The 26,851-nt window shown below is 39.7% G+C and overlaps 1 protein-coding gene across 3 annotated transcripts in view; it reads left to right on the top strand.

Annotated features, from left to right (window-relative positions):
- The window catches only part of HYDIN (HYDIN axonemal central pair apparatus protein), a gene marked incomplete at both ends in the record, with an annotated part of 352,197 nt that overhangs the window by 132,055 nt on the left and 193,291 nt on the right, over window positions 1-26,851 (top strand). For all 3 annotated transcript variants that reach the window (XM_082863052.1, XM_082863051.1, XM_082863050.1), the window contains 3 exons: window positions 134-269; window positions 3,142-3,306; window positions 4,703-4,855. In XM_082863052.1, coding sequence (XP_082719178.1) covers window positions 134-269; window positions 3,142-3,306; window positions 4,703-4,855 — 454 coding nt within the window. The remainder of the gene's footprint in view (window positions 1-133; window positions 270-3,141; window positions 3,307-4,702; window positions 4,856-26,851) is intronic.

Genomic DNA, 26,851 nt, shown 5'->3' with positions numbered 1-26,851 from the left:
ATGTAGTTATTAGAGGAAAACTACTGTGTGACAGTGACAAATGTGTTTAACTTGGGACTCTGTGTCCTCCATATGTAAACAAGCTCTCCCTCCATCCTTTTGAATTCTTTAATGGACTCCTTCCTTCGAGCAGGTGTATTGTACCTCCTCTCAGTGTGGTTAATACAGAGGTGAACTTTGGGCGCTGCTTCCTGAAGTATCCATATGAGAAAACGATCCAGCTTGTCAATCATAACGACCTCCCAGCGTGCTATCAGGTCCTGCCTCAGGTGAGTTACTCTACCCTTTTTTTTTTTTTGGGCCGTACGCGGGCCTCTCACTGTTGGTGGCCTCTCCCTTTGCGGAGCCCAGGCTCAGCAGCCATGGCTCACGGGCCCAGCCGCTCCGCGGCACGTGGGATCTTCCCGGACCGGGGCACGAACCCGTGTCCCCTGTATCGGTAGGCGGACTCTCAACCACTGCGCCACCAGGGAAGCCCCTCTATCCTTTTTCAGTGTTGATTTTTCCTCAGTTGGATTCCTTCAGTGAGAAAGAGAAGACCTTTGAAAGAGCCATATTCCTGAGCACATGACTGTGTGTAATTCTAATTTTTAACTGTGGGATAACCTGGAGATGGGGTTATAAAGCTATAGCTGGATTGCCACCTGTATGAGTGAGCAGCTGCAGGTGGAAACAGTTGTTAATTTCCCAGGGAAATTGCCTTCTATAAAGAGGAGAAAGGGTCAATTAGGGCAACATGCAGAAGTTGCACCTGCAAATTATTGCCTGTGCATTAACCATGCGTGGGAAATGAGGCAGAGCTAGAAGTTTTCATTTATGTCTATGGCTGTGACTTGAACAGAATCACTAAGATATGGTAATGCAATATTTATAAATGAACTTGTTTGACTGGAAGGCTAGAGATAATATAGGAAGGAGAAAGGAGGAACTGTTTCTTAATGTTTTATGAAATGGATCTGCCCACGTGCCATTACACCTAGCTAGGTGGGAGACCAAGCCATTAAACACAGATGGAAAAAAGATTCAAAAAGATCTGTATAGACTAGAGTAATGAAAGGTGACTAATGAGGGGCACTTTACCAAGGATGAATTTGGGTTTAAAATTCATTTCTGTAAGTAGTACTCTAATAAAAATACATGCAAAAAATCAAATGGGGGTTTCATTTGGCTGTAAGTTCAAAATAAGTTAAAAGACCAGTGAGGTGACTCCGCGGAGCAATGGATAGTGCCATTGGCCTTCCAAAAGACCGGTGTTGAGGCCACAGAACCAAGGCAGGTTTGGGCTGCATCGGAGAAACACAGTGTTCCACAGCTAAAGGAAGGAGAGAGCCACACATCAAAGCAGTGCTGGAACGTTGTCTTCAGATCTTGACAGGGTATTTTTTAATGGCAACTTAAAAAAAAAAAAAGAATTCTGTTTGGAGTAACGAGAATGTCAGTCTCTGTCATCTGGAAATCCAAGTCATATGAGGAGCAAGCACGAAGTCTAATCTGGAACAGAGAAGTAGCTGGGATGAAATAGTTCCCACTAGTCAAAGGTCTACGGTGTAAAAAAGGGAATTCGAGTCATTCTGTGGGTGTCCCTCAGACAAAACCAGAAGCCAAGAATGGGGGTGAGAGGAGACAACTTTTCTAACTTTCAAGTGTTCAACAGCCGAACAGGCTCGCCCTGCAGAATGCACGGTCACCTCAAGAGCTCAGAGCAGAGCCTGAGTCACCCAGGGTGATAGGGAAGCTGTTTGTGCACAGCTGGGCTGGGAAAAGGGTGAGGCACTTGCCTCAAGCACAAAATTTAGGGGAGAGCCAAAACACTCAGTAATCAAGATAATCTATGATAATGTTTGCATGCTACACTTGAAGAAATCAAAACTAATACAAAAAATCCATGATAAGTAAGATATCAAAATAGTAGATAAAGGTGGAATCAGTATTACTGATTTTCCTTTGGCCTCGGGGTCCAGGAAGGCCGGGCAGAGCACTGCTGCTGAGGGAGGCTGAGTTAGATTAGGCGAAGCTGGACCAGACCAGGTGCGGAAAGACCATGGGGTGTCCCGGACTAGTGAAACCGGCACGCTCTGTCCTTCCCTCCAGGAGCCGACGCTCTGAGAAGTGTTTCCCAGTTACTCTAACTTATTTGACCGTGGGAGTTTTAAAGTTTTATTTGTTGTTGTTGTTGCATAAATGCCTAGTAATATGCTGCAGAACAGGGTTCTTAGGAACGTATGTTCGTAAACAGTGGACAACATTCCTTCATTCATTCACCTGTTTCCCCATTTAAAAAACATGTACTGGGGCTTCCCTGGTGGTCCAGTGGTTAAGACTCTGTGCTCCCAATGCAGGGGGCCTGGGTTCGATCCCTGGTCAGGAACTAGATTCTGCATGCCACAACTAAAAAGATCCTGCATGCCACAACTAAGACCCGGCACAGCCAAATAAATAAATATTAAAAAACAAACCAAAAACAAACAAACGTGTATTGAGCATGTATTTTGGGCCAGAAAGTGGGCACATAATGAGGAGAGACCCAGGTCGTGCCCTAAGAAGTTTACAGTCCTTGGAGAAGATGGACGCGTTGATAGTGCGTGGTGAGGAAAGGGACGGCAGGATGCTCCCTGAGGACAGAGCAAGCGCCCAGACTCTGGGGCACTGGGCATCCCTGGGGGTATAAGGATGAGTGTGCAGGCAGGTCAGAGGGTGTGGGCACTCCAGGAAGAGCAACCACAAGTGCAAAGGGTTGGAGGTGGAAACAGTGTCATGTGTTCAGGAAATGCCAGTGGCCTCTACCAATGAAGCGCAAAGGGGTGAAGTGGATGGGGAATAAAGCATGAAGGTGCGGAAGGCCAGTTTAAGAAATTTGGCCATGGGAAGCTGTTGCCCTGAACTAACTCACATTGTGGATGATTTCTGCACTTTGCTGGGTTGCACACTTTGCATTTGGGGCCTTATGCACACCTCACTTAGCCAAAGTTCCTTCTGGCTGAATTGGGGTGCTCATCTCCATTCACCTGCTTTAATGATGATTCAATTCTAAAAGCCCTCCGCAGACTCAGGACAACGCTTGTTTCAAAATGACCTAACGTGCTGTTGATTGCATACTGAGCCTGGGGCTTGCTTTTCCTTCTGGCTTCTCTGTCCCACCAGGTATATCAGGATGCCCCAGCTGTGTTGCTGTCTAGTCCCACCCCCTGCGGGATCATCTCCCCCAACAGCACCGTTCACATACCTCTGGCGCTGGAGACCCAAGTCCTTGGGGAGTACAGGTCCACAGTGTACATCTCGACCTTCGGGAGCCACGACCCCCCTCTGGTGAGAGCCAATTTTCAGAATTGTAGTTATAATTGCCATACTTCTTGCCGGACATTCCAGCCTTCGTATGTAAGGCACTCAACATATTTGCATATCCTCTAGTTGTTGGTAGTTCTAGAGTTTTTCATTTTCACTCTGCAGTGGTAAAATACCAGGGCTGTTACTTCGGGAATCTGTTTGTGGTTACATCTAAAAGTGGTGCTTTATAGCAATTGATTTTTCTCACACACAGAGACACACTTGACCCCTCTCCAGACCTATTAAATCAGAATCTCTGAGGGAAGAGGACAAGCACATCTGTATGTTTAACACGCTCCTGAGTTGTTCCTAGTGCAAAGCTGGGTATCCCTAGCTTGCTACATGTGGGCTCTGAGATTGGTTTTACTCACTGCTCACCAGATATTTTCCTGTAGGTTACTGGATGTATATACAACTATATGCTATAACATATTCTATAATTGGACTTATATCCCAAATTAGCCTACTGAAAGTCTTAGTCTTTCTCCAAGCCTGGGAAGAGAGAGACATGGAAATCTCTCTGCTGCTTGAGCTGAATTGAAGGATGAATCTTGAATCTTGAAGGAAGTTGCCCAACAGACTGTGAATTCCTAGACATCGGGTTTACTTGGAAGCTGGGTGATGTCAACATACATTTGTTTGAAGTGATTCTGATTGCTCAGAGAGTATAATAAACCCAGATTTTGCTTTTATGTCTTCCATATAAGATGCCATAGGTAAGCCACCTGACTTATAAAGCAACATCACTAAGGCAGGCCAACGGAAATGTGCCACCTTCCAGGTACCCTTCTAGCCTACAGTGTGCCTGCCTTGCACAGATGCAGCACATGAGACGGTAGCTTGCTGAGCAGGAAGCACTTTATGAAAGAGAAAGACCCCCTTCCTTGGGCAGACACAGTGCCTGGCCAAGGGCACAGGGCAAGGGGAGGAGAGCAAGGTGGGTTTCAGTCCCCAGCCTGCACAACGTTGCTCAGTGGATGGCCCTATCGTGTTGCTAATACAACAGCAGAACTGAGACTCAGTCCAGCCACATCCAACTCTGAAGTGCTGGTCCTTAACCTCTAAGTGTTCTTGAGGCTGTAGTGCTGGGTGGCATATCAAGGACCATTATTCTGGTTTCCCCTCGGGTGCACGGCTCTGGACTGAGCCAGGGAAGTGGATCATTCTTTTAAGGGAGGAATTCCAGGTCTGATCAGCATGGCCATCCCTGTGACCTTTGACTGCAGAGTACCAGGGAGAAGGGGTGTCGGTTCTAATAAGCACCCTTTTATGTCCCTGCTTTTTATAAAGGGATGCTTAAAAGCTTCTGTTTTAATTTGATTTTAAAGGCCAGCCATTTTCAGCTATTCCTGTGTTCTTTCTCTTACATGGAACGCAGGTATGTCACTTAAGGAGCATTGGAGAAGGCCCAGTTATCTACGTACATCCCACTCAGGTTGATTTTGGCAATATCTACGTCCTGAAGGACTCCCTCAGGATTCTCAACCTGTCTAACCAGTCCTTAATCCCCGCATTATTCAAGGCATGCATGGTGAGTAGATTGTGGAACTGTCACTGAAAACACGGCTCTGCCTATATGTTAATAGGCAGTGGCCTTATTTTGGCAACATGTCTTTGAAAATGATCACCAGAAGCAGAGATTTAAATGGTTCAACTGCATTAAACTATGTTATTCTCATCCCCACTTCCTCTTTACTATAATCTTTTTGTTGATTTAGAAACACAATATACATGTAGTTTGGTAAACAAGCCAATGTATTGACTATAATCCCAGTTCAGGGAGATGCTTCAGAGACCTCCTTACTGAACTGTTCCTGAGCTCAGCCCCGCACTTCCAGAAAACGCTTTTTAAATGTCTCTATAACTGGAAATGCTTCCTTGTATTTAATTTGAAGCCATTTGGCTACAGACTTGTTAGTATGCTTATTCTATTTTTATTCTCTCTTCCTTCTGGCAATATTTTAATGTAGTTTTTAAGGATGTAGGAAATACAACAAGATGGTAGTTTCCAAAAGTAGAAATTAAAGAACACAGCAAAACAAAGATAGATAGAAAAATAGATATAAATTGGTTCTAGAAATGAGTCTATCTTATTTCTGTGTATTTTATAATGACACTTAGATCCACTAGTCTTCTATAAGCTAATTTTTTAAACAGAGATACCAATTTCTTGCAGAATTTAGGAATTTCTAATTCAGTAATTGAAACTATTCTTGATTTTAGAAGAAGTTTTCTAAATTTAAATATAAAATTTAAAATAGTATAGCCTTTCTCCTATTTCCAAATTAATTGACATTTGAATGAGTGCTGACATTTGGTTTCAGCATTTGTCAGATATTCCTTTTTTTTTTTAAATTTTATTTATTTATTCGTTTGTTTTTGGCTGTGTTGGGTCTTCGTTTCTGTGCAAGGGCTTTCTCTAGTTGTGGCGAGCGGGGGCCACTCTTCATCGTGGTGCGTGGGCCTCTCACTGTCACGGCCTCTCTTGTTGCGGAGCACAGGCCCCAGACACGCAGGCTCAGTAGTTGTGGCTCACGGGCCTAGTTGCTCCGCGGCATGTGGGATCTTCCCAGACCAGGGCTCGAACCCGTGTCCCCTGCATTGGCAGGCAGATTCTCAACCACTGTGCCACTGTGTCAGATATTTCGGAAAAATCAATTATTGTTAATTTTATAAAATATCAGAGGGAATAGGATCATAGTTTTCTATCAACTTGTAATGGCTCTTCAGAGTCATTGGTCCCAACTAGGAGCCATTTATCATTATCATTATTATTATATTATCATTTGTCATTACTCCTTGTAAAGATAGTGATTTCCGGTATAGTCACTGCTCTTTTGAACATGCGATTCAGACACAAGCCCACTCTTGATCTAGTGCCTTGTTGATCTTGTATAATGAATAATGTTGAAAGAAAAATCCTACAGAAAAGGGCACCTTCTCTAGTCTTTATCCAGTGAGTCGCAGTTGGTGTGTTTGGTGGAAGCATGGGGTATTGCCTAGGAAATGTGGCTTCCGGTCCAGTTTTGTATGTGCAGAGTTCACAGTGGGTAGGAGGAGTCATCCAACCTGTCTGAGATGATGAGAGGGGGAATGAGAGGGTCCCAGTGGATTACAGAGGAAGGAGATGGGCAGAAACCACAAGAATGCTTACATACAAATACAGCAAGGATTCCCTTCCTCACTGCCTCCCCTTTCATTTTCAGATATCTCCAGATTTCACAATTTGTGGCAACTTTTGGTACATTTTAAGAAACAAAAGCACATCAAGGATCTGTTGTGTTTTACTAATATAGTATATATGTTGAATGACCCATATGGTTGTTAAAATGGGACTTTTTCTTTTCCATAAAGGTTTTCATGATTCCATCTTTTGATTGTTTAATATCATCTTAAAACAGCAAGCTCCAGTTCCAAGGCGACAAAAGTGTGATGTTCTTCCCTCAGGCTCCTCGTGGAAAACCGGCGTTTATTGAGTTGATTACCTTTATAGCATAAAAGTAGTTTCAACTGTATTTCTCATAGGTGAAAATTAAACTCCTTTCATATTTCGGCTGGGATTTTTGATGGATTTCCTAGTAAATACTATGTGTGTTAATATAGAAATTGAATTACACTAACTTAGAAATTAACTACAGTGGAGAAAGAAATTGAAATACCGTTTATTAAATTTCAACTTGATATACCATACTGAATCTACAAATTCATCCTTACAGGAATCACTAAACATTAGGAGAGTTTCAGTTAATAGTTGTTTGTTCCCTAACCCCAGCGCTCAGTGCCCCCGTAAGTCGTGGTCAGGTAATTATTGCATTTAATTTCTTGCTCACTCAGAAATAAGTAGGGCCAAGGGCACAGTCTTCATTTCTTATGTTATCACTACAAATCCATGTCTGGAAGTTCTTCTCTTTTCTGCTGGGTGCCCTAAAAGGAGGGGTCATTCTCTCCCCTCTTCTGACTGCCAGTCAAAAAGTCCACCCTCCCCAGATGCGGCACCCACTGCCAGCCGTCTGTCATGCTTTGCTTTGGAATGTTTGAAATAACAGCCTCCCCTTGAGGTTTTGAATGGGCCAACTTACTTGGATTAAGGTGAAGGACTCCAAACAATAGAGTAAGTCACCTCTGTTTTGCGTGGGGTAAAAAATATCAGAATGTGAGAGCAGACCATAGAAAGACCCTTTTGGCAAGAGTGCGTGGGCTCTGCTTGTGCACACGGCGCTCCTGTCGGGATGACAGCAGAAATGAGGGCGAGGATGTGGTCCCTGGCCACTGGGACCTCAGCCCTGGGCTGGAAGATAGATGCCTTCTTTGCATGGGTGCCCCTTGCTAGGTGGAGCAAGTGCATTGCTCAGCACTTGTTTGGAAGCATTTGGAATTCTTTTTCATTTACTCTTGGCTCTAATTCAACCTCAGGTGTACCGTTAACTGGAGAACTTGTGTACAGGTGTCAGTGGCACCTTGGGATTCGGCTGGCACTAAAACATTTTCACAGCGTCCTTTGCCTCTGTGATCTGCAAGAGAGCCCCTTGCAGTTAGGTCTTTATAGAGTTTCCAGGATCCAGGAAGCAGTAATTCTGATGTCTCATTCAAGCAGTTCTTTTTAAACATGTTTTTGGTCATTTGCCATAGAAATACACAGTGATGTGGCATCAAGGGAATCATCAGGCTTTCACATCTCCTTCTGATCCTAAGCCATCGGGTTATTCTCTTGCGTAAGTAGGGATCCCCCTTTTTATATTTACTTATTTATATGCCTGTCTCCTTCAAGTGACAAGGGTCTCTGCTTTGAATTTCTGGCACGTGTTTGTATTAAATCAAGCTTATGTACTGTATTGTTCAAATATTTTACTGCCTTAATTATTTGTATGACATAATAGTTTCTGATATAATTTTATCAAAATCTCCCACTTTTCCATTTCTCCTTGTAATTATGTCAACTTTCACTCCATATATTTAAAAGCTATGTTGGTAGGTGCATATAAATTCATGACTTACATATCACAATATATTATTCCTTTTTTCATAGTAAGTTGTCCATTTTAGCCCCTATTTATGCTTTTTGACTTAAATTCTATTTTGCCTGCTAGAGATAATGCTACATCAGCTTTCTTTTAGCTAGCATTTGCATGATGTATCTTTTTCATTCCCTAATTTTCAGGATTTTTTGGTATGCATTGGTTTGTTTTGTGTGCTGATTTGTTTAGACTCTCTTAAAACACCACATGACTGAATTTTTTAAACGCTAATGATAGACTCTGTCTTTTAATTGGTGAGTACATTAGTTTTCTATTGCTGCTGTAACAAATTTGTTATCCTACAGTTCTGAAGGTCGGTAGTCTAAAATGTGTCTATAAGGCTGTGTGCCTTTTTGAGACTCTGGAGGAGAAACTACTTCCTTGCCTTTGCCATCTTTGGAGGCCACCTGCATACCTTGGCTCATGGCTCCTTCCTGCACCTTCAAAGCCAGCAGCAGCATAACATCTTTGCTCTCTGACCTCTGTTTGCATTCTTACTTCTTTTCTGACTGTGACCCTCTTGCCTCCTTCTTATAAGGAACTTTGTGGTTACATTGGGACCACACCAATAATCCAAGATGATCCCTTCATCTCAAGATCCTCAATCATATCTGAAAGTCCCTTTTGACATGTAAAACAACATATTCACAGATATCAGGGATTAGGATATGGACATCTTTGGAGGGCTATTATTCAATCAACCATACCAAGACTAACCTTTTAAAATTTATTGTGATTATTGAAATATATGGACTTACTTCTACCATGTCTTTCCTATATACTATAACTGTTTTCTACTTTAGTTTTCTCCTTTTCTGCTTTGTACTGGATTGATAAATTTTCTCCAAACCCCCCTCCAACCACTGCTATCTTACGTACATTTTTCCCATACTCGTTTGGAGGCTATAGATTTTATTTATTTATTTTATTTGTTATTAACCCTAACAAATAAATGTTACCTTTTTCTAACAATAATGAAAGAAATCAGTATCTTGGTCCTCCTCAAGAATAAGACAAGGACCCTATCACACATTTATTATCTCTTAACCTTTCTTCACACCTGTCATTTGTAATTATTGTGTAGAATTTTGGATCTTCTCTTCTTTCCACAAAGTTGCTGAATTTTGTCATTCAGTAACTACTCACTAGTTATCAAAATATTTCATGAATTTCTCTTTATTCTTCTTTTATTTCTTGTATCTCTCTGCTTCCTTCTTGGTTTGTATTTCTTCTTGGTGAATTATATCCCTTTAAATTCTATGCTAGAGGTTTCATAGTTTATGGGCAACTTGACTATATCTTGATTTCACCTTCAGTCTTGCATGCTAGTTTAGCTGAGTATAAGAATCTATTTGACAAGGTTTTTTTTCCTTTGTACATTGATCTCTGGCATGAATCGTTGCTGATAAAATTCTGCTGTTAGCCTGATTATTATTCCTTTATTGGTAATTTGTCTTTCTCACTAGTTGATTTTAAGACTGTGTTTTCATTTTTTATTTTCGTAAATTTCTCTTTACTGTATCTGAAGATTTGACCCTTAAATACTGGAAAGTTTTTTGCCATCATCTCTTGAAATGTTTCTTCTCTACCAGTCCTTCTATTTTCTACTCTGAGGAAAACAATACACATATATGTACATGCACACACACACACACACACACACACACACACACACACACACACACAAATGTTTCTGTGCAATTCTACAAGCTTAATTTTATTTCCATCCATATCTTTCATCTCTTCATCTCTCTGTGGTGCCTCCTCAGTGGTATGTTCCAGTTTCCAAATTCTCTTTTTGCAAATCAAGTATCTTATCTACTTACTTTTTTTAATATAGTTTTTTTTTTAATACATTTATTTATTTATTTATTTATGCTGCGTTGAGTCTTCGTTGCTGCACGCGGGCTTTCTCTAGTTGTGGCGAGTGGGGGCTACTCTTCATTGCGGTGTGCGGGCTTCTCATTGTGGTGGCTTCTCTTGTTGCAGAGCACGGACTCTAGGATGTGCGGGCTTCAGTAGCTGCAGCACGTGGGCTCAGTAGTTGTGGTTCGCGGGCTCTAGAGCGCAGTCTCAGTAGTTGTGGTGCATGGACTTAGTTGCGCTGCGGCATGTGGGATCTTCCCAGACCAGGTCTTGAACCCATGTCCCCTGCATTGGCAGCTGGATTCTTAACCACTGCACCACCTGGGAATCCTTACTTTTTAAATTTAATTTCGGTGACGGTACTTTTCAATTCCAAGATTTATAATTGGTTATTCATATCTACAATTCTCGATTCATATCTTCATGTTTTTGTTTCATAATCCTTGTTTTATATATATTATCGTATCCTGAACCTCTACAAGGGTCTCGGCACATTTTCTAATCAATTTCATTTAGCTCTATTGATGCTCAAGAATGAATTCATTAACCTGTTGTTTGAGGTTGCATTTGGAATTTTAAATGATAAATTAATCAGGTGTGGGGTATTTTTTCTCTCATTCTCAGTGCTCTTATCTCCCTGTCTAGCATTTTTTCCATTTGTCTTCACCCTGAGCAAATCACTAGTCCAGAATCAAGTGCTGAGCCTTTTTTCCATGGGGATGTAGAATCAGTCATCACACTGGGCAGTGGCGTGGCCTGGAGCCTATCTACATGACAGTCTCTATTTCACCACCATAATGTCCACCACCACTGGCACAAGCCTGTGTGTAGACTGTAGCCTCAGGAACATCACAGCTTTGTTTAGCCTTCTTTCAAATACAAGGAATCTCTCTTAGCTTGGGACCTTGACCCTTATCCTTTACTTCCTGGAAGCTCTTTTTGGTTTCCGTTTTTCTCCCTTGAGCTTCCTTTACTAGAAGGTTATTGTTTCTCTTCCACTTCTGGCCCATATGATGTTTACCTTGTTTTTGAGTACAACTATGCCTGGAAACCAGCATCAAATCAAAAAGACAACCTACTGAATGGGAGAAAATATTTGCAAATGGTAGGATTGATAAGAGATTAATATCCAACATATATAAACAGCTCATACAACTCAACATCAAAAAAAAAAGCACAATTAAAAAATGGGCAGAAGAACTGAATAGACGTTTTTTCAAAGAGGAAATGCAGATGGCCAACAGGCACATGAAAAGATGCTCAGCATTGCTAATCATCAGGAAAATGCAAATCAAAACCACAATGAGTTACCACCTCACACCTGTCAGAATTGCTATCATCAAAAAGTCCCAAATAACAAATGCTGGCAAGGATGTGGAGAAAAGGGAACCCTTGTACACTGTTGGTGAGACTGTAAACTGGTGCAGCCACTGTGGAAAACAATATGGAAGTTTTTTTAAAAAACTAAAAACAGAACTGCCATGTGACCCAGCAATTCCACTCCTGGGTATATCTCTGAAAAAAACATAAACACTAATTCAAAAAAATACACACACCCTGGTGTTCACAGCAGCATTATTTCCAGTTGCCAAGATACGGAAACAGCTATGCCTGGCTTTTCATTTTTCAAAACATTATCTCTTTTTTCTGTGTGTTAGAGTAAAAGACATGTTTTAAAGCTTAAACTCATTGATCTATTGTCAGTCCTCTTAACTGCTTTTTATAGTGCTTTATATATTATCGGTGAGCACTGACAAAAGGATGATGAAATGTATCTTCAGCTGGCATGAGAGAGCAGAGTTCTTATGTCTTAGCCTTAATTGTGAAAAATCTATAAAATAAATTCACAGTAATAAGGAGATAAGAAGAGAATAACATTCTAGTTTATCATGGTGGACATCTTTTCTTTCACCACATAAAAGTCATAGCCATTCCAGAATGGACTGTGCTTTTGCTAAGCCATACCAAGTGACTCATTCAGTGACAAGAGGATACCAGTGGCAGTGATATCAAGAGACTTCCAGGAGCAAAGGTTTGTACTTGACAGAGAGCTGTAAGCCTCTCACCCCCACCCTCACTTGAGACCTCTTTTACTTTGGCGTAGCTAAATGTGAAACTCAAAAGACAGATTCCAGTAGGTCATATTGATTATAAACCACCCTGAGAGAAGGAAAGCTACTGATTGAATGTTAGGTAACATGATGGGTCAGCACCTTCCCTGAATTTAGAGCGACAGCTCTACTGATTGAATATGATTAGTTCCAGTATAAGCTAGAGCCAAAATGAAAGGAGATTTGATTTCCTTGTCACTAAAGAGCTAGCCAGAAAATAAAAGAAAAATGTCTTGGTTTCCTGCATGCTTTGTAAACCTTTCCATCTTCATTCTGCCTATTCCAGCTCTTACTTAGCTTTAGCAAATTGTTGATGTTAATTAATTATTATTCAGGCATACAGTTAATACTTGTCACCACAGAGGGAGATTAAGGCAAAACTTCCTTCATATGGATCAAATGTGCTTTTTTTTTCAAGTTCTAATTTCCCTCCTCCATAAAAATCTATAACTTCTTCCCTATTACCATCATCATCATCAACCCAACTGCAATGGGCTAAATGTTTGTGCCCTGCCCTCCAAATTCATATATTGAAATCCTAACCCCCCAAGTGATGGTATTAGGAGATGAGACCTTTGGGAGGTAATTAAGTCATGAAGGTAGAGCCCTCATGAATGAGATTAGTGCCCTCATAAAAGAGACCCCAGAGAGCTTTCTCACCCTCTCCATCACGTGAGGATACAATGAGAAAAATGGTTGTCTGCAACCCAGAAGCGAGCTCGCTCATGCCAGAACCTGATCATGTTGGCACTCTGATCTCAGACTGCCATCCACCAGAACTGTGAGAAATGAATTTCTGTTGTTAATAAACCACCCAGTATAGTATTCTGTTATAGCAACCCACATTGACTAAGACACCAACTCATGTCACTTTTAGGGGATGCCTCTTATTGTCATTATCAACTAAAGAATTTATTCTGCCTGTTTGTGCACTGACAGTAGACAGTCATCTTCAATAATAAGCTAGTACAAAATGAAATAAACACTTTTATATAATGAGAAAAGACAAGAAGAGATGCACGGTGTAAAAGTTTATTAATGGTATGAAATCCCCAACACACATACATCAATATTATATGATGTTGATCAGGGAGCAGATCATATTCTTCCTTAGTCACATTTCATCTTCCCTGTCTCAAGTAAAAGGAAAGAGACTGGAGAGGCATATATAACATAGTAGAGCTCTCCATAGGGTGACACTTGGGGTATTTTTTTAAATGTCAGTTGCGATGAAGTTGTATGCAGCATTGTTTCATGCTTTGGAAGAAAAAAAATCCTCCTCTGAGATGTTAGGACATTAAACTGGGGTGTGTCTGGGAGGGGAGGACAACATTATCTGAGGGTGGGCATGGTCATGTGTCATGCACAGTTATCTTACATATGGCAGTCACTCAACAAAGAGTGGTTAAGTGTGTCAGTGCTGAAGTAGTATTCTGTACCATCGACAGTGTAGGTACTGTATTCAAACAGATCCGGAATCAAGCCTTAACTGTGCGTGCACTAATTCTGGGCACGTTATTTAATCTTTCAGAGCCTTTGGTTCCTTCTCTTTAAATGGAACTAATAATGGCATCTAGAAGATTAAACATGATAATCTATGTAGAAAGTGCCTGGTTAAAAATAAGCACTCAGCATTCAATAGATGGTAGCTTTGATTGTTAATGTTGACAGACAAGAAGATCTAGGTGAAATGGCTTATGGAAAGACTTAAATTTTTATGACACTGTATCTTAAGATCTTTTATATTTTTCTTAGGTAAGAAAGAAAAAGAAATAAGGCACACTCAGAGAGGCCCCAAGGTTTCAAATTTAAGTGATCCACGTAGTATAGTGCTCTGTCAAATGGGAACTTTAATGCTGCCTTTTTCCTTACTCTTCACTTGTTTCTATAATTTTTGACAGTGAAGCCATCTTATAAAATATGAAACATTTTTATTGATGAATCCATATGTGTTCTTCCACATCAAAGAAAAAAAGGTTTATTAGCAAATAACTTACTTTAGAAATTTCAGGTTCATTAGCTTTCTAATTCTTTAGCTCCTTGGGGCTTATTTGTTCATGTATTTGTACAGATGCTTCCTGGCACTGTGAAAATCATGCCTATGTGCTCAGAGCAGTCCTATTTCCTTTTATTTAACTATCATCATGACTTGTGTTTGATATGACACTTTTCACTGTCTTTTTAAAAAATATTTTATCTTAAAATTTTTTTTAATTTTGTAAATTTTTTAATTAAAAAATTTTAATCTCTCTTGAGAAGGCAGTGACTTTCAGAAAGAACATTATTGTCCTTGTTCAAAGATACCTCCTTGTAGCCTTAAAAGATTGTTGAAAAAGAATAGATACATGTATGTGTATAACTGAATCACTTTGCTGTATACCTGAAATTAACCCAACATTGTTAATCAACTATGCTCCAATATAAAACAAAAATTTTAAAAAAATTGTTGGTACATATTACTTAAGAGCTGTGTAAATTACAGATACCTGCCTCCCTCATACAATCAAAGTCTGCTGGCCTTAAAATTCTCAGACTTTTTTTTCCCCCACAAATGGGGAAATTAAGAGGTAGGGCAATTGCTTGACCAACCGGAACTCTCAGCATACCAAGCTCAGACCAAGCCCTTTCAATTCAATATATCATTCTGAACTACTTCCCTCTAAGAACAGAGAGAAAAGCTGGGCAAGATACGAAAAATCATGAGTTTCAGGGAATGACGGAGCAAACAAAGCCAATGACAACCCAAAAGAAAAAGGAAATTGAGAAATATATGTCCAGCGTTTGTGACTGCTTTTCCCATATAGTACCAGAAGAGGCTGAAAAACTGAAAGGAGCTTTCAGAAAACTCACTGGTCTAAGAAGATAAACATTGGAATCAGGACAGGCTAGAGAGAGAAAAATTGGAGAAGAATGGACTCGGTAAGACTCCCAAACTTTTGGTTAGTACTAGGAAAAGCTACATTCTGGGAACAAAAGAAAGCTTGTACAGACCATCATTTTAATCTCTGCCTATATAAAGGAGTTCCGGGATTGCTAGTTTTCCCCAACATCTTTCCTAGAAGCAAATATATAGTCTCACCAGAGGAAGACAACATTGTTCTAAGCCTCAAAGTATCTCTACAGTTTTCATACACAACGTCAAACAGTTAATTTAAAAATTACCAGGCATACAGGAGACAAATTAATATAAAACTACAATATGCTTAATATACTGAAGGAAATAAAAGGCAAGATTTAAAATTTTGGTAGAGATCTAGAAAGTATAAAAGAGAAAAAATGGGAATTGAAGACCTAAAAACTACAATTGAAATTAGGAACTCAATAGATGGGTTTAACTGCGTATTACATACAGATGAAAACTGTGGAAGTGAACCGTCAGATGAAACTACCCAAAATGAAAATGTAGAAGAGTTGGTAAAACAAATGCACAGAGAGAGGGAGAGAAAAAAAGTTTCATTATCTTCCGTAGAAGCAAATGGATAAGGCTCAAACTGAAAAATTCGGAAGTAGCAGTAGATTACTTACAGGTGTGAAGGTAAACACCAAAAGAAAATGCTAAAAATTAAAGGGGTTGCCCTCATTAATGTCCAACAATGAGAATGAGAATGAGAAGGGTGGGAGAGTGGGTTCAAGAGACAAGTGTTTTTCACAGTATACCTTCTTAAAAATATTTTTAAATTAATTTTTATTGGAGCATAGTTGCTTTATGATGTTGTGTTAGTTTCTGCTGTACAGCAAAGTGAATCAGCTATACATATGCATATATCCACTCTTTTTGAGATTCCCTTCCCGTTTAGGTCACCACAGATCATGGAGTAGAGTCCCCTGTGCTACACAGTAGGTTCTCATTAGTTATCTGTTTTTAACGTGGTAGTGTATATATGTCAATCCCAATCTCCCAATTCATCCCACCCCCTCTTACCCTCCTTGGTAACCATAAGTTTATTCTCTACATCTGTGACTCTATTTCTGTTTTGCCAATAAGTTCCTCTGTATCATTTTTCTAGATTCCACATATAAGCAATATTATATGATATTTGTTTTTCTCTCTCTGACTTACTTCACTGTGTATGACAATCTCTATCCATCCATGTCTCTGCAAATGGCACTATTTTGTTCCTTTTTATGGCTGAGTAATATTCCATTGTATATATGTATCACATCTTCTTTATCCATTCCTCTGTTGATGGACATTTATGTTGCTTCCATGTCCTGGCTATTGTAAAGAGTGCTGCAATGAACATCAGGGTGCATGCATCCTTTCGAATTATGGTTTCCTCTGGATATATGCCTAAGAGTGGGATTGTTGGGTCATATGGTAGCTCTGTGTTAGTTTTTAAAAGAACCTCCATACCGTTCTGCATAGTGGCTGTACCAGTTTACATTCCCATCAGCAGTGTAGGAGGGTTCCCTTTTCTCCACACCCTCTCCAGCATTTACTGTTTGTAGATTTTTTGATGATGGCCATACTGAGCAGTGTGAGGTGATACCTCATTGTAGTTTTGATTTGCATTTCTCTAATGATTAGTGATGTTGAGCATTCTTTCGTGTGTTTGTTGGCAACCAGTATATCTTCTTTGGAGAAATGTCTATTTAGGTCTTCTGCCTATTTTGTGATTGGGTTGTTTGTTTTTTTGATAGTGAGCTGCATGAGCTGCTTGTATATTTTTGAGATTAATCCTTTGTCGGTTGCTTCATTTGAAATATTTTCTCGCATTCTGAGGGTTGTCTTTTTGTTTTGTTTATGGCTTCCTTTGCTGCACAAAACTTTGAAGTTTCATAAGATCCCATTTGTTTATTTTTGTTTTTATTTTCATTACTCTAGGAGGTGAGTCAAAAAAGATCTTGCTGTGATTTATGTCAGAGGGTGTTCTGCCTATGTTCTCCTCTAATGGTTTTATAGTGTCTGGCCTTACATTTAGGTCTTTGATCTGTTTTGAGTTTATTTTTGTGTATGGTGTTAGGGAGTGTTCTAATTTCATTCTTTTACATGTAGCTGTCCAGTTTTCCCAGCACCACTTATAGAAGAGGCTGTCTTTTCTCCATTGTATATTCTTGCCTCCTTTGTCATAGATTAGGTAACCATAGGTATGTGGGTTTATCTCTGGGCTTTCTATCCTTTTCCATTGATCTATATTTCTGTTTTTGTGCCAGTACCATACTGTCTTGATTACTGTAGCTTTGTAGTATAGTCTGAAGTCTGGTAGCCTGATTCCTCCAGCTCAGTTTTTCTTTCTCAAGATTGCTTTGGCTATTCAGGGTCTTCTGTGTTTCCATACAAATTGTAAAATTTTTTGTTCTAATTCTGTGGAAAATGCCATTGCATTGAGTCTGTAGACTGCTTTCGGTAGTATAGTCATTTTCACAATATTGATTCTTCTGATCCAAGAATATGATATATCTCTCCATCTGTTTGTGTTGTCTTTGATTTCTTTCATCAGTATCTTATAGTTTTCTGAGTACAGGTCTTTTCCCTCCTTAGGTAGGTTTATTCCTAGGTATTTTATTCTTTTTGTTGCAATGGTAAATGGGATTGTTTCCTTAATTTCTCTTTCTGATCTTTCGTTGTTAGTGTATAGGAATGCAAGAGATTTCTGTGTATTAATTTTGTATCCTGCAACTTTACCAAATTCTCACAATATAACTTTTCTAGAACCATTTAACTTTGGAAATTGTGCATGTGTATACATTTAATACAAGTAAAATTTAAAAATTTACGTCATGCTTCAGGACAGAGTGTGTAAGTATGCTACCATTTATGCAAGAAAAGTATATATGTAATAATATAAATACATATATGTCTAATTTTACTTATAAAGTTTCTCTGAAAAGCCAGGCAGAAAACAGCAAACAGTGGCTGCCTCTGGGGATGGTAACTAGTGATCATGCACAGGCATGAGAGAGAGAGAGACTCATTATCCTTGAATCCATTTGAATTTAACACTGTGACGTGTATTATTTATTTTTAAAGAAAAAGCTTCTAAGAAAGAAAGAAACTGGGAATGAATCTGAAGCAAGAGAGCAGAGTTAAAATTAAATGCTCTCTAAAGAGAAGAGTGATCGTATCCTTTTAGAATGAGTTATTTATTCAAGAAATATACGTGTGTCTTCTTGTTACACAAATAATATTTCCTTAACTTCTGTTTATTCTATAAGGATAGAGAAAAAAAATCACTGTATGCCACCCTGAAGATAACCACTATAAAATCTTTGGTGTACATCTTCCAAAACTTTACTGTGTTTGTGTGTCTGACTGTGTATTCCTACCCCCACCGTCAAATAATACTATTTCATTACCAGCTATTTTCATTCAGCAGTGTAGTATAGTCAATTTTGATATGAATTATTAAGGAGTATTCCTGTTCAGATCATTTTCAGTGACTGACTTTATTGCATCATTTGGCTCCACGACAGTTGTTTAACTAACTAATCCCCGACTGATAGGTGGTTTCCAGTTTTTCATCACTGTAAACAATGCTCACATCTTAATTGCTGCTCCCATCTTTAACTGCTTCCTTAGACTAAATACCTAGAAATGCAATTGCTGGGTCAAATGGCATGAACATAACTAAGAGTATTGATACATCTTTTGATATGGTGTCTCAGAAAGTTTGTACCAGTTTGTATCCTACCCACCCTACCCCCGTCAGTGTTAAAGAATGTCACCCTCTCCGAGACCCTTGCTAACATTTTGTTTGTTTTACTGAACTGGCAGATGAAAAAAAGTGTTGTATCATTAGTTAAGTTTGTGTTTCTTTGGCTTACTGGTGATGCTGAACATTTTTCATATATTTATTGACCAATAAATAAATATTTTTAAGCATCTTCCTCATGCCTGGGATGAACTCTTCTAGCTGAAGGGAGAGACATAAAAATGATCTTTCTTCATAAAATCATAAGAATGATCTCTTTCTTCAAAGAGTTTACAGTTTCAAAAAAAAGAAATGGATACAAAAATAACACAGTATTACAGTGTGCTGCTATGTTATATATAAGCACAGAGGAGGAAGTGGCTAATTCTTCCATAAAATTAAAAATGTTCAGAGGTAGGCACATTTGAGTGGAGACTTGAGGCATAAGGAGGAGAAGGACAGGGAAATGGGGTGTACATTTCCAGAGAACAGCATAGTCAAATGCAGTGATGATGTACAGCACACTCGGGAAGATCTGGTGTGGCTGAAACCGAGGGTGTGTGTTGGAAATTGACAGTGCCTGGGAAGTAAGCCTGGAAAAGTGCGTTGGGGCCCTCTAACAAAGGATTTGGAACAAATCCTCCAGACCATAGGTTCTTATCTGGTGCACCAGTCTTGATTGCAGGCTGCCTTTGTTTCAAACAGAAAAGATGAGAAACACCCACCATGTTTGGGGGTCCATGAACCCTGGAAATTATATGTAAAGTTTGGGATATGTGGGGTGTGTGTGTGTGTGTGTGTGTGTGTGTGTGTGTGTGTGTGTGTGTGTACCTTTTCTATGGAGGGGTTCCATAGCTTTCTCAAAGGGGAAAAAAATTCAGCACCACTGGTCCAGACACTGGAGAGCCATCCAGAATTTCCAGCAAGAGAGGCATAGGATCAGGCCTGTGAAAGAGATTCCTGTCAACTAGATTGGGGAGGGTGCAAGCAGGAAGGAGAACTGGACGTGAAGTTTTGAATGATAACGTTAATAATAACCACCAATTATTGAGTATTTACTTTGTGGTAGACAAAGTACTAGGTGCTTGGCACCCATTTTATTTCCTCTTCAAGTAATACATTTAACAGATGAGAAAACTGAAACCTAGATTTTAAAAATTAATACAGAGCCACCTGGCTACACATGGGCAGAGTCCACAGTTGACCGACAGGTCTCCATGTGACTTTAAAGCCCCCTCTTTTAATGATGACCCTCTCTGCTTCTCTTATAAAGCTCCTGCATCATTTCTTTTGTACTTCATCTCCTAACGTTCAGTTAATTATTTTAAGCAGCAAAGTGACTCACTTCAGGGCAGAGAACCATATGACTACAGATATCATTTAGAGGACAAAAAAGAGAAAGGCCTCAGTGACTGTTCATTGTTCTTGTTCCACAAAGAATTGGTCATCTGCTGAGATAATAGTATAAATCCAGAGAAATCCCTGACTCTGCACCTTGGTTCCTGTTGTCATTTGTGTCCTCTCATTCCATGGAAGGAAATTCCTGCAGATTTCAACTGGCAAGCGAGTCATTTTAGAGAAAAGGGCACAGTGCTGTTTTCTTCAAGCTTCATAGTCATTAGCACTGCAGGATAGGAGGTCTGCCTGAGTGTATTTGCTCTCGTTCACTGTTGAAACGACATGTGCAAACACTTTTGTCTTTTATGGCAAATATTAAGTACATGATAGGGTAATTTATAAAAGCTCTGACTGTTTTACCTTGGGACCTGATCACTGCCTAAGTGTGCTAATGCCCTATTGTCAAATAAAAAGCACATGTTAGCCTTAGATATGTGTACCCTCATATCTAAGGAGGAGGGTATAACACTTATCACCGGTGGGCATGGAATTCTGAATTGCAAAAGATCACAATTTTTCCATCCTTTGCACAGTCATATGCACATACACGTACCAACCTCCTGTATGTGTTGTTCATGGGCTACTGGAATGACTCAGGCATTCTAGCCCCAATTCATAGGAAAAACAGAGGCAGCTGTTGCTGAGATTTTGGTAGAAGGCTTAGGAAAGCTAATTTTTTTCATCTTTGGAACCCTGTATTAGTTTTCTATTGCTACATAAACAATTACTCCAAACTTAGTGGCTTAATACAATACAAATGTATTACCTCAGTTTCCATGGGTCAGAAGTCCAGACATGACTTGGCTGGATCCTGCCTTTAGGATCTCAGAAGGCTGAGATCGAGATGCTGACTGAGCTGCATTCCCTTCTGGAGGCTTGACTAGGGAAAGATCCACTTGTAGGCCCCCTCAGGTTTGGCAAAGTTTGTTTTCTCTCAGTTGAATAACTGAGGCCCCATTTTCTTGCTAGCTGTCAGCCAGGGACTGCTGTCAGCCGTCAAGCCCCCCACAGTTCCCCACCATGTACCCCTTCCATAGACCCTCACATGCTTGGAATCTCCTCATTAGGAAGAGCCCGATCCCTTCTAAGGGCTCTGTGTTCCGGCGTAGGTCAGGAACACTGGGGTAATCTCTCCATCTGCAAAATCCCCTCACAGCAGTGCCTAGACTAGTGTTTGATTTAATCACTAGGAGAAGATAACCGGACACCAGGAGATGGAGTAGGAGTAGCCATCTTATACTTCTGCATGCTGTAAACCCTTATGAGATGCTTCTCTTCTGGCAAGAGTATTGTATGTTAATGCTTTCTTAGCATCCATCCTTACTGTCTCAGTTTTGTAATATATTTCAGGGACAAATACTATTGAGCCCATAATTGTGTCATGTGGGACATTTCAGCTCTTGGTAAAATGATGACAATAGCTGTCATTTATGGAGACTTACCGTGTGCCAGACACTATTCTGAGTTTTATATGCATCACCTCATTTAACCATCAACTCTATGCAGAAGGTGCAGTCAGTCTCATGAGCTGCAGGTGGGAGAGCTGAGGCTGGACACGGTTAAGTGACATGCCCAATGTCCAACAGCTGGAATGTGGCAGATCTGGGACTCAAACCACAATGTCTCTTTTCCTTTAGAGCCTTCCTTCCTAACCTATCAGTCGTTGTCTTGCTGTATTGTTATTTTGAAAGGGTTACCAAATGTTCTCCATAGCTATGATTATCATTCATCCATCCCTCCTTTAGTCAAATTTGCCATCTAATAACATAAAATGTCACATAGGCCAAGTCCTCCCTAAAAACAAAGGATACCCCTAAAAGCCAAATACCAAAGAGACATAAGGTGAGAGTGGTTTAGAGCCTGACTTTTGGTAAGGATAGTCCAGTACCTTAGCAGCTGGCATTTTATTTTATTTTTTTATTATTATTTTTTAATATAAATATTTATTTGGCTTCACCGGGTCTTAGTTGCAGCACATGGGATCTTCGTTGCCACGTGCAGGATCTTTTTTTTTTTTTTTTAGTTGCAGCATGCGAGATCTTTAGTTGCAGCATGCAAGATCTTGAGTTGCGGCACGTGGGATCTTTAGTTGCGGCATACGAACTCTTAGTTGCGGCATGTGGGATCTAGTTCCATGACCAGGGATCGAACCCAGGCCCCCTGCATTGGGAGTGCGGAGTCTTAGCCACTGGACCACCAGGGAAGTCCCAGCAGCTGGCATTTTAATGTGCCTTGTTCTTGGATTCTAGGATGTACTTTGCTGCCTGGTTTTATGCCAAACATTGATTAATAAGCTTCATCAAAAAGAAAACTGACCACTTCAGCCCTGGAGAGCAACTTCAGGTCTTCTTTCCGGAACAGCCAACCCGTGTCAGCAGGAATCAGAATAGAAATGGTACCCATCCGTCGAAAACTAATGTCCCCAGACTTGAAATAGCACTTAGACTGGTGACACCCTCTCTTTATTGTAGACAGAGGGTTGACCTGTGCTACTGGCTAGACGAGGAAAATAAATGATTAGAACAGGAAAGCTGACATTGCCAATACCCTCTTTTGAAAGGCATTTGTTTTTTTGATAAAAGAAGGACAAAAATGGCATTGACTTATGTTTTTATTGTAAGCTGAGCCTCATAAATGAGTAAAACTGTGTAGAGTGTTCAAAGGCCATATATTTGGGAAGAAAGGCCAACAGAATGAGATGATCCTGCCTAGAACGTTTTTATTATATCTTCTAGCTGCCCCTCCATTTGTCCTAACAGCAGATAGATATGAACTCCAGGCCTGCAATTCCCATAGAAGTTGAAATACCAAATTATACTCCTACTTCTGTGTTCTGATAGAGTGAACTCTTCACCTTCCAAAAGCTGAGCTGGGGGAAGACTTAAGGATGTGACAGTATACGGAACCAACAAGGTAGCTAGAGCAGAGAGTAGCTAGCAGTTCACCACGCCTGTCCTCCTTTACTCTTGGGCCAGAGCAGATGACATTTCCCAGCCTCCTTTGGAGTTAGGTGTGGCTGCGTGACTGAGCTCTGGCCAGTGGAAGTGAGCGGAAGTGATGTGTGCCACTTCCAGGCTTGTGCATAAAACCTTGGCATATGACCCTCCATTCTCTTATTGGCCAGGCAGATGTCAATGTCCACACTGGCTTAGAAGCCATGAATTAATAAACATGTCAGTATCTGTTTAGCTGGGGCCCTTGAATGCCTGAATGGAACAGAAGCCCGTCCTCACTCCTGCCACCAACTGGAATGCATGTGAGCCAGAAATAAGCTTCTGTATTATTAAGCCACTGAGTATCAGGAATCTTTCCATTATAGCAGCTGGCATTACTTTATCTAAAATAATAGCCTAAAATGATTACTGTATGTCTTTCAAAGTCAATCAGGACATTAAAATTCAAATTCTAAAAGACTTCTAGAAATGCAAAAGATTACATCAAATGTTGTGATTTTATTGTTCTATAGGAAATTAAACAAATATCTAACATAGCAATTATATTTCAGCATTTTTTTTCTTTCACTGGCTATATAAACCAGTCTCTGTATTCTCCTTGGAACCAGCTTTATTATCTACTGATTTTTTTCATTAAAGAGAGAAATCTTTGACAAAATAAAATAAAAGCCTAGAATAAAAACAACTGAAAGTAAGACAGATAGTTCTAAGTAAAGAGAAGGGCTAGTTACTCAAGCATGGGAAATCTATTTCCATGTATTACTTTGATTATGTAGGTCAGACTGAAAATGATATGTCAGAGATTCCTATTTACTGTAATAAAAACTCCAATGAAATGATGCTATAATGACTCACTTAAAAATATCTATAGGAAGTTGCATTTGCATTTATAGCTCTTTAGAACTCACTTTTGTGTTATTTTCTGTGGTTAATATGTTAGAGGATATTAGTATTTTCACTTTGGGACTGTGTCTTAGTGCAGGCTGCTATAACAAAGTACCACTAGGCTGGATCAGACTGAAGACTGATAACTTCTCACTGTATCCTCAGATGACAGAGAGCAGAGCAGAGGAAGTGAGTCTTTCATGACTCTTAACAAGGATACTAATCTTATAATCCTGTGAGGGCTCCACCTCACGACCTCATCTAACTCTCATTACCTCCCAAAGGCCTCACCTCCTGGTACCATCACATTGAGGATAGGGTTTCAACATTAATTCGGGAGGAACACAAACATTCAGTTCACAACATTCCATCCTGGCCCCTCCAAATTGATGTCCTTCTCACATGCAAAATACATGCATTCCATCCCAACAGTCCCAGCAGTCTTAACTTATTCCAGTATCAACTCTAGAGTCTCATCTAAATATCAATTAAATCAGGTATGAGTGAGACTCAAGGTACGTTCATCCTGAGGTAAAATTCCTCTCTAGCTGTGAACCTGTGAAACCAAACAAGTTATGTGCTTTGGGAGCTGTTTAGATGAAATGGATATATTTTACATATGCGAAGGGCATGAATTTGGGGGGCCTGGGGCAGAATGTCAGGAACTGAATGTTTGTATTCCTCCAAAATTCATATGCTGAAACCCTACCCTCCAATGTGATGGTGTTAGGAGGTGGGGCCTTTGGGAGGTAATTAGGATTAGATGAGGTCACAAGGGTAGAGTCCTCATGATGGGGTTAGTGCCCTACTAAGGGTCAGAAGATAGCTTGCTTCCTCTGCTCTGCTCTCTTCCATGTGAGGATACAAGGAAAAGGCAACAGTCTTCAGTCTGAAAGAGGGCTCTCAGCAGAACTCAACCATGCTGGCACTCTGATCTCAGACTTAGAGCCTCTGGAATTGTGAGAAACAAATTTCTGTAGTTTATAAGCCACCCAGTCAGTCTACGGTACTTTGTTATAGCAGTCCCAGCTGACTAAGACAGATATTGGTGCTGAGAGTGGGTACTGCTGTAACAGATGCCTACAAATGTGACAGTGGCTTTGGAACTGGGAAATGGGTCGAGGCTATGAGTTTTGTTTTTTGTTTCTAATTTTTTTTATTAAAGTATAGTTGATTTACAGTGTCATGTAAGTTTCAGGTATACAGCACAGCGATTCAGTTATATATGTGTATATGTATATATATATATATATATATAAATATAAATATTTATTCTTTGTCAGGTTCTTTTCCCTTGTACGTTATTACATAATGTTGAGTATAGTTCCCTGTGCTATACAGTAGGTCCTTGTTAGTTATTTTTAAAAAATTTTTATTGGAATATGGTTGATTTACAATGTTGTGTTAGTTTCTGCTGTACAGCAAAGTGAATCAGTTACATATATAAGAGTTTTGAAGTGCATGCCAGAGAACCTTACATTGCTGTGACTGGGCTATCACAGACTGTTTTTGAAAAGTGGATAAATTAAGATGCAAAGAAGTTATTTCTTTGACCCTCAACATGAGCAAAATACAGTGACATTCAATCTTGTAGTTTCTCTTGCCAGTAATAATTGATCTATAGTCCCCAAAATTGAATTTATGAGGATTATTATCTTTTTGTTACTAATATTTTAAGATGAAACTACATACAAATACAGGTTAATGTTCTGGAAAGACAGACTTTGCTTACTGTCTTCTAAATATTTTAGTACTCCACTAGGGCTAATTTACTGTGAGTAGAAAAGTTAGAAATTTTGGAAAAACAATTTGAGTCATACAAGCATCAACATTTCTTTTGGCAAGTGTCCTCTGAATAGAGAAAATTCTCATACAAATATCTTATCTCAGTCCTAGTTTAACTAGTGTGGTATTTAATGTTTGTTTTCTTTTATATCTGTGTCTCTAGAGATGGCCCATATTAAAAGGTTATGAATAATAACAGGCATCTGGACTTAAGAGTTAAACCTATAATTTCCATTAATACCAAAATTAAAATAAAATTTCCACATCATCATTCATCTACATCCTCTTTATAAACAGCTTATAATCTTGAGAACTGTTCTTCTGTGCTTTGTTTAATTTATTTGAATTTTAAAATGCAATGTATTTATTCGTTCCCATTCAGACTTTCAAACCAGGAGGAAATATAATTAGCATTGTGGTCTATGGAATAGAATTTTCCTCAGTTGTTAATTGGGAAATCGGCATTTGAGTTTAAATCTTAGATTCTCCTTATTTAAGTGCCTGTGAGCCTGTCCCCAAGAGAGTGACCATGCAGGGCCCACTGAACAAATCCAGTCTCTGAATCTGCTTTGGGGCCAGACCTGGATTTTGGTGACATTCCAAAGCACTGCCATCCTGTGAGATTCTGCCTGGCTGAAATTTCTAACTCTTGCCTGCAAATTGCAACATACATTCTTCTTATTTACAACCATCATCAAGCAGAGCAACTCTATTCCAAACCCAATCTGTGCTTGTCAGGAAGTTTCTGATCCGCAGCTTTACATTGTACCTGAGCCCTCATAGACCTACATGTGTTTGTACATTTGCTAGGAGAAATACACCATAGGAACTAAATAGAGGCCGGATAATTCTGGACTGGAGTGCCCCCTCAAATCCAGCCC

Source organism: Leucopleurus acutus (genome assembly GCF_964270905.1).
Source record: "Leucopleurus acutus genome assembly, chromosome: 20".
In the NCBI taxonomy this organism is placed as follows: Eukaryota; Metazoa; Chordata; class Mammalia; order Artiodactyla; family Delphinidae; genus Leucopleurus; species Leucopleurus acutus.
This window is presented reverse-complemented; position numbering and strand designations above follow the sequence as displayed.